General features: G+C 40.4%; 1 protein-coding gene across 14 annotated transcripts in view; it reads left to right on the forward strand.

Annotated features, from left to right (window-relative positions):
- rimbp2a (RIMS binding protein 2a) overlaps nucleotides 1–2,796 on the forward strand; it is a 59,948-nt gene extending 57,152 nt beyond the window's left edge. For all 14 annotated transcript variants that reach the window (XM_085793791.1, XM_085793796.1, XM_085793797.1 and 11 more), the window contains one exon: nucleotides 2,052–2,796. In XM_085793791.1, the coding sequence (XP_085649917.1) occupies nucleotides 2,052–2,279 (228 nt within the window). In that variant the 3' untranslated portion in view covers nucleotides 2,280–2,796. The remainder of the gene's footprint in view (nucleotides 1–2,051) is intronic.
- Nucleotides 2,797–9,330: the final 6,534 nt, after the last annotated feature.

The raw sequence follows: 9,330 nt of genomic DNA on the forward strand, positions 1-9,330 counted from the left end.
GACTGTGGGAGCTCTGCGGGTGATTTATGCATGTAGCACTGGTTAAGGAGGACTTGAAAAAGGCTCAACTCATTCCTCACACACACATAATTTGGTACCTCTTTGCACTGAAACACAAAATCAAATTGTGGTTATTGTGTATAATAATGGTAAAAAAAAGAAGTGCTTTATTAACACATAAAAATTGCTACCCAATGACACTGAAAGAAATTATTTAAGAAGAAAAGTTTAAAGATGAAACAGAGATAAAGCATGCCTTTTTCAAACTTGATACATTTTCTAATAACTTTCTTGGCTCGACTTGCTGTATTTCCTTAAAGAGGCTTTGTTTCTTTATGTATATTGCACACACATCAAATCTATTTTTCAGCCATGTTGACAGTGGATAATGCCATGTTTGCTCTGAGCTCAAGAGACAGAACTAACCGCAGCACTGAGACATCCATACTGTATTGTTACAATGGAACAATAAAAGAAAAAATTGGATATTAAAAACATTCTTTTTTTGTGCTCTGTGTTCATGTGTTGGTGGTGTTGTTGACGTTGGTGTTGTTGTTTTCAGTTGTCATAGTGGTGTGGGTTGTTTTTCTTTAACCGACGGTGACAATGCTGCCACATCTGATTTCTTTTTTGTTCTTCCTCACCCGCTTGGCAAAACAAAACAAACAAACAGAAGAAGATTGTTCATTTCACACCATAAATGGCTCTGTCTGCCTTGTACAGTAAGTCGGCAACTTGAGATACCAAACTCGCGACCTCTAATGCACACAGCTTGTGGTCACAGAAAAGCCTTTTATAAAAAGCCACGTAATGGAAGCACTTGTGTGTTTTGTTTCCTGATTAGATCACATCCAAAATGTATTCCCCATACTTTTGGTGTTACCAAAAACGATGTGGTACATTATCAAACTTCTACATTTTATTTTACGACATATCTGTGTCCAGTTTGCCTTCCAATTGCTTTATATTTATGGTCCATTATTGACTAGAGTCTGAATGATCCAGACTCAAACTATCATCTTAATGTGTACAGATGCATCACTGTGTATCGACTGCTGCATTAGATGAGAAGCCTGGTATCTACAGTTGCGTCCCTGGGTGTTGTACTGTATATGATCGTACTCTATGTTCCCTTCTGGCCTACTGATGGTGGACCTCTCCAGCTCTGTGGTGTGCTAATGTCGTGCTCAGCATTTGATGGCTTCCTCCTCAGTGTTTCTTCTACATATGTGCTGTGTGTGTGTGTGTGTGTGTATGTGTGAGTGTGTGCGTGTGTGTGTCTATGAAAACATGTGAAAACTGTCAATTTAGCAGAGACTAACAGGCAGACGGATGATAAATCTAGTGTGTTCTGTTTAAAATATTAGTTATAGTTTGAATACTGTTTTAAAGGCCTGATTAGAACAGGTTACAGAGTGGACTTGGATTGTTTGAGAGACAGAGGGTGGATATCATCGCCAAGGCTAAACAGTCTTATTCCAAAATTGTTATTTCATATTTTAATCGTCAAAAAATGTTATTTAACAATCAAAATCACAAGTTATCTCCTTCACAACGACTGTCTAACTAGCTGACAGAGGCGTCTATCAGAAAACACACTGCCCAACTCGTGACTCGTGAACCTTGTCCATTTAAAACCAGTGAGAAAAACAGTGAAGGAAAACTAAATACAAGAACATTTCATGACAAATAACTAAAACTATTTGTTTTTAATAAATACTGAGTTCATGTAGGGCACTGTTGTTCAGAGTAAGAAGCTGATACAGAGAAATATATTTTAAATCCTTCAAAAATGTAATAGTTTGCCCCTGGCCTGACCTTTGAACAATTTGAAGCAGAATCTATTTAAAAGGATTTTCAGGGACTAAAAGCAGCTGCATTACATTGATTCATAACACATTACCACACTCAAGTACAAAGGTACAAACTGCTGCCTGCACCGAAGGCCAATCCACCTTGAAAAGTACTAGTCTTCTGTATAAGAGTCTTGGTTCTGTTGTAATACGCTGCCCCATGCCTCCACACTTCCTCCCCACCGCCTCTCTCCTCAGGTCACCACAGAAACCACAGACACAGCCGACAACGACGCCACACCCGTGCGAGCCCCGTCCCCCATTGTCCGCCCCCTCCTGCCGGGCACCATGAGACCCCTCAGCCCTTCGCGGGCCCCCCACATCCCGCTGGACCCCCGGGACCCTCAAGACCTGGCAAACAAGAAGAAGAAAGGACTACTTTCCAAGGGGAAGAAACTGCTGAAGAGACTCTCCCCTGTGAAATAATGAAAACACAAACAAACAAACATAAGAAAAAGCATAAATGTACAATATGTGCACATGCCAGGCTCTGTATATCGCATCCATACAATCAACTCTGATCCAACAACACATGACAGAGAGGATGTGAGCTTTGTCTCCTGGACTGCATGAGCCTATTTGAATATAACCGGTGATTAAAAAAAAAAATCATACATGTTTGGTGATGGATACAAATCAACTAAATTATGTACAGTGCAGTGCCAAAATCAAGAGACCTGCAGACACAAGAAACATATTACTGTGATGTATTTTAAATCAAAAAAACTTCAAAACAAAACAAAAAACTAGGATTTTCATGACATGTATTTTTTTTCCTCTTTTCTGTATCATTATAGCCAGGAAAAACTTTACATTTATTTCAAGCAGGGTAGCTGTGAAAACAAAGCATCTGGTTACATTTAAGTTTCCAACAGGTTTTTCTCAGCCAAAAAGAAACAAAAAAAAACGATAAAAAATAAATAAATAAAAATAAAATAAAAAACATCACTTTTTCCGGAGTATTGATGTCACTACAAGGAACCAGACATCATACTCCTCCAAGGAAAATCTCAAATAGACTACACTGTTATTGAGGCATTCTGTGAAGTAATGCTGGCTGCTAACACAAAGGCTTTATTCAGTGCAATATCATAGAGGTGGTAGCATATGTGGGGAGGAAAGGAGAAACATCTCCACATGTACCTGTGATTCAGCAGACAGGCGTTTTTCTGATGATGAAAGCAACAACAAACAGGAGAGCAGATCGGCAACAGGGCATTAATGTCAGAAACACCAGGCGAGCTTAGCTGTCTCAGTGGCCTTTCTCAAAAACAGCAACAACAATATGTGCACGACATTCCTCGTTTGATTACAAGGCTGATTTTACACCAGGTTTTTGTTTCTGTGATGGTTTTCGCTCGTGCTTTGTCACTTTTTGAGAATTAGGTAAGAGCGGAGGTATTTTGCTTGTCCAAGCTGTCAAACTGTCATGAAACGCCTAGTTCAAGACTAAATTTGGTGTCTGTCTTCCTATTGCACAAAGGTGGGTGTTTTTGTCAGATGGTTGGTGAATGACATGTTCTGTGTGCCCGTGTGTGTGTGTGTGCGTGTGTATGTGTGTAAAGGCAGTATGCGATGCATTCATGTTTTGCACCTTTCATGTTTCTTGTTCACTAATTTATTTTATTTTATTTCATTTTATTTTTCTGACGGAGAGGCCATGTAGTTATTGGTCCTGTGATCTTGTGATGTGCTGCTACCTCCATTGCCTGTGCACTGTTTAGTTCTGTTGTCCCATGTTGATATAGAGGGCCAATGCTAAAGCCTCATATAGAAACTCTAATCAAAATGGCAAACGCGTGGATTGTGCTCTGGTTCTGTTGCATGTACCTGAGGTCTGTGGAGACAAATACTAACTTATTTAACTTGAGTATACATTTTGTATCTGGAAACATTTATGCTCTACATGACTTGTATACTGTAAGGTCTGACTCTATACCATACAAAGCTTGTATAGGGAATCTGGTACGGATCAGATTTTTTTTTTTTTTTTTACTTCATTCCTATGATCTTGGATAATCTTATGAATTATGTGCTGTAGTGCCACTATGCTGCTGTTGCTCCATTGACTAATTCTTGATATCAAGTCTTGAGAAAAGAAAAAAAAACCTATTTGCATAATGCCACTAAAAGAATTGCAACAGAAAATATGATCAGATCAGGAGGAATTATGTCATATTCAGTCTGTACACTGTCTATGAAATCTGTTTCTTATTCAATTTATTGACAGTGTAAAAGCTCCAAAAAATGTGTGACAGATCCGGCTGCACTGAGAGTGAAAATACAGCACCCAAATCTTAATTCAAGCGTCTATGTGATTAGTGACACTGACTCTTAGCATTTCAGTTCTTTGTTTTTACAACTGTTTGAAAGTCTATTAAAGGTTTGGCACTGATTCAGGTGATAAACCTTATTTGAATTCTGTAATTCAGCATGAATTGGCACATTTTCCATATCTCACACACATACACACGCATCCTGCCACAGCCAGGATTTCAATTTCAGCTACTGAGAAATGTGTTTATTTATTTATTTATTTTTTTAGGTAAACTGGAAATAAAATGAGAAAATCTGCAGCCTGGAAAGTTCACTCAATTTTGTACAGAAACCTGGATGTGACAAAAACTTGTTTTTTTCCTATCATCATTCAAACTGCAATGCTAATCTTCAGTCTCACTGATCACATTGAATGTGTATTTGTTGAATAGCTGAAACACAACTTGCTTGCCTCTTATTTGGCTAATGAGGAGGCTGCTATTATCTATTTTATTATGTAAGATCATGGGAGTACCATTTTTTATATATAACTTGCATTACTGAGAGGAAGAGTCTGCAAACTGTACCAACATTTTGTGCTGTGGTGTGGTGGTGAATAAAAGCACTCAAGAACTCAATTACGAACAGGAGGGATAGCTTTAATAATTTAAATATTCTCTCTGTTTAGTTTTGAATGTCCAGTTTATCCTGTTAATCTCCAGTTGTCCTTTCTGTCTTATTGCACTTGAAGGATGAGTCAGTTCTGAGTTTATTGTGTGAATTATTTTGTTTATATTATTGATGAAATGACAATGATGAGAGAGGGTTGCCAAAAAGGAATGTAGGAAGAGTTCAGGAACAGGTTTACACTGATTATGTTTCCAAAGGTGTTTAGTTTCTCATTCAGTCTCTCACGCAGTTGAAACCATATGGTGTCCCAATACCAAAATCATTCTCTTGTGAATGGGTGTAGTGTCTCTAAACACTGTAGCTCTTTTGTACTTTGATCCATTTGTAGGTAATTTATAAATGTTTCTACTTGATTTTACGACAGCCTTTTTTTTAGTGCACTGAGATTTTTCCTCTCCCTGTAAAAGACTGCAAGCATTCTCCATAGTGTCCTTTGAAATCAGATGTATCAGTCCACCGTATGTGCTTGCTTTGTGAATCAAAGTTAAAAAAAAAGTAAAGAAAAAAGAAGACAAAAAAGAGAAATCATTGGACAGTATTTATGGTGATTAATTGTGTGTGGGTGTGCATGTGGAAAAAAAATACAACTTTTATATCTAAATTAAATTTGATATTTTTTAGAAAATAATTGTTCATCTTCATTTGTGTGTCTTGTTTCTTCAGTATGTTTTCACTGAAGGGACCACGTCACTTAATTGCTGTACATATTACATAGTATGGATTTATTTAACAACCTTTTTATGGAATGCCATTTTTAAAATAAAAAATAAGTAAATAAATAATTAATTCAAATAAATTAATCAGGTAATAAATGTATACATATATAAATAAATGTATTGTTTATTCATTTTCGGATACTTTTATTTCTTACCTCCAAATTTAAAGCAGAAGTAAGCGATCCGTTCGTTTTGGCTAACTTTCTGTCAGCCGATGGAGTTAGCAGTCCCCGACTCCCCGCCCTCGTCCCTACGTCACCACATTCACGCACATTCACGCGCATCCCTTGGCTGCACACACAGAGAGGACCGCCCCTTCATGCCGTTCTCTCTCCTCATTGGAAAGTTTTCTCCTCGGCTTACAGCAGAGCAGAGTGACTGACAGACCCGTGTTTCAGTCCAAACACTCTATATAAGTGATTGCTGTCGGAAGATATAACTATTTAAGACTTATATTAACACAAATATTCCGCTTACTTCTGCTTTAATTCCTAGCTCTTTTTATTTCCATCTACAATAATGAAATGAGGGGGCGTCATCGTCATTGAGAATGTGTGTGTTATTTATCTGCCATAAAGTTAGTTTCAGCTAAAGCAAATAGTAATTCCTTATATGGATCAACATGGAATCAGATTGGTAAAATCTTAAGCTGTAATTAGTTCATAAAAGTTTCTGCAAAGGGAGAAAAATTTCATGTTATGTCTTCAAATCCCTCAATGATGGGCTGGGATTTATCTTAATTCTCTCCAAATCACACAAATTAATGGAGGTAATATTTTAAAATGTGCATTAAATACTTTATGTATCTCAGTCACATACTGTAATCTGGTCAGCCAGCTACCTGAAATGATGTACGAACCTGAGCCCTATATACAGTACATGCTTTATTACAAACATATTTTGTTGTGTCACGGCTTATTTTTTTGTGGCATCTAATCACAGCCATCTGCAGAGTAATATGCTTCTTGTCAAATAAATGAACAGAGAACTGAGACTTGACCGACTATTAGTGGCTCTTATGGGCAGAGGGCTTGTCGATAGAAGCTATGTTCTAATGGGTGCACTCAAATGTATTCCAGCTGTTTCTCTCTCAGAGGATTTTCTGGTAATTGAGGCACATTCACTACATAAAAAGTTTGCTCTAAATGTGTAGCCCAAAAATGGAAGAGTGCACTTAGGCCGAGTGTTTATCACAAATACTTTGCTTTGTCATTGGTTGCATATTACACTTCAGGAAATCTTCTGTGGAGCTTCACAACCAGGATGATGATGAAAAGGTTTCTGACAAAACAGTTCCACACATTACAAATCATCAATTACAGTTTGATGTTACAGTTTTTTTTACAGTTTTTCATTCAAACCTTACTGAGTCTCCTGCAGCAGTCCCCTCACCCCCTTTTCAGCATCGCCTACAACTGCTGAGGGATCTGGTAGCAAGTCAGTGTTAAGCTGAATGTTAATAACTGTTTTCTGTGTTTTGCTGTTTAGTATTCAAGTGCTATTGAAGGATTCAATTTTGTTGGTGAAAGTGGTGTTTCCACTCGCCCAGCTCAGTTGTGGTTGGTTTTTGCCTACAATTGTGGCCTTGATTGTGGCTCCAGGGGAGTGCCCTTCTGCCCAGTGTAAGGTCGTGGATGGCTACATCTACAGGGCCTACAACATGGTAGCACATGTTGGTCGCCTTGGGAACACTCTCTCAGGATGCACAAGTGGCTGGATGACATGTTTGGCTGGCACAGCCACCTCTAATGAAGGCTACTCATAAGGTCTTGTGCCTGGTGAGAGCGGAAAGCTGGGAGATGGTGGGATCTGCTGCTCTGGAAGTACCGGACCACACTGCGAAGGCAGGTGGGGCCAGGCGGCGGCTCGCAAAAGAGTCTACTTCTCTTTTCCACCTACCTGTTGATCTCCTCCACCACCGCCTCTCAAGACTGGCCAGTGACTTTCTTCCCTCTTTGCACCACTTAAGCCTCAGGACTCCAAGCCCGACCACCGTCCTTCCGACTCTTCCAAGTGCCGTGGGCCACGGCGCTAGGGCCACGTGGCTGGTTGTTGGGTGCTTCTCTTGGTGGTATAGTCGCCACCTTGACTCAGGGTCATGAATTGCAGTTTTGACACCGGCTCCCAGTCTTCAGCTGAATCAAGAAGACAGTCATCAATGATTTGGCCAAGGCCCTGGCCTTATCCCAGGAGATGTTCGCCCCCCTGGACAAGGGCGCCATCATATCAGTGGACCTCCTGTTTCAGCCTGGGGGGTTTCTACTCGACCTACTTGATTGTCTACAAGAAAGACGACGGACTCCACCACATCTTGGATCTGGAAGGCTTTAACAGGTACCTAAAGCTCCTGCCATTCCGCTGACCACAGCAGACGCTGTGTGTGTGATAAGTCAGGGCAAATGGTTCACATCCATAGATTTAAAAGATGCAGACCTGCATACATCGCAGATCGTCATCATCCCTTCCTGCGGTTTGCCTTTTGGTTTGCATTTCAGGGCTGCCACTTCAGGGTGCTCCCTTTTGGGTTTCAGCGTCTCTGGCACCTCTGCAGGCAGGAGGCAATGGATTTTCTACCATATTTGGATGACTGGCTTTTGCATGCCTTTCCTGCGTCCAGGTGGTCCAGGATATGGCTCGTCTTCTGATACATGCGGCCTCTTGGTCAACACGGAGAAGAGCTGCCTGGTCCCAACCCTGGACTCAGATCCTATCGGGGCCTACCTGTCAAAGAGACGTGTGACAACATCCTCTCCTTTTCAGCTGTCTTTCGTCCAGTTACTGCAGTTGATGGACAAGGTGACAGCTGCATCAACTGCCATATACCCCTTGCCTTTCGTCATTATGCCCCCTCCAGATTCGGCTGAAAAGCTTTCACCCGGACCCCAACTTACACAGGCACAAGCTGATCAGGATGTGAGAGAAACAGGGCATTCCTGCCAGGGATGTGCCTCTGGGTGCTATCCCTTCCTTTCCAGAGACTTTTATAATAGATGCATTCGCTCAGAGTGGGGTGTAACTAACATTTTCCATTGTAACTGTGGTTCTATGAGTCCTGAATAACAGTGCTCAGTCAATCAGAATCCTTGTGCACTCGTGAGCAGATTTTGGGAGCCAAAATCACCTGCTGACACCTGGAGATAAAGCCTCCCGGAGGTCATGCAGTGGTCACTGGGTGTTGATATTCGTCCTCGACATGGGCTAGCGCGGGTGGAGTTATCCAGTGCTTAAAGCACTGCCTCTGGCGGTCATCTGGGACTCATAGAACCTTAACTTTCGTTAAGTGGTGCTGTAAGCTGCCACTCAGGACAGAACATAGATAACTTTCAACAAGGCATTAGACAAACGAGGACTCAATGCAACAACAAACTGAACTGAGAGTGAACTGCTGTTAAATGAGATCTGAAGTCTAACAGATGGACCGGGTTGTGCTGACTCTCATCCATTACTCTCTGACTGGAGGGGAAAAACTCAGTCTTGGTAAGATACAGTGAGTGAGCCAACATGAATCAGTTCACAATGAGAGATCCAATAGTTTTCTTTGACGCCATCAATTTGTGACATTAATAGAAATCTGAAACAAGACAGACACATCTGACAACTGCATGACTGTTCATCTTTAACAGGTGGAAAATGCTGTATGAGCAAGATGCCACTTCCTGTAATGTAGTAAGGTGCTATTATTTATTTTCTGAGTGCTTCCTCTCAGATTATTAGAACCAGAATAAAACTAAAATAATAATATCATCCCCTATATTCAAAATATAAAAGTGTAAAATATACCCAGTTAATCATAAACAATATAGTGAAGTTAATAT

Source organism: Trachurus japonicus, chromosome 12 (genome assembly GCF_045865225.1).
Source record: "Trachurus japonicus isolate A0001 chromosome 12, Traja_1.0".
NCBI classification, from domain to species: domain Eukaryota; kingdom Metazoa; phylum Chordata; class Actinopteri; order Carangiformes; family Carangidae; genus Trachurus; species Trachurus japonicus.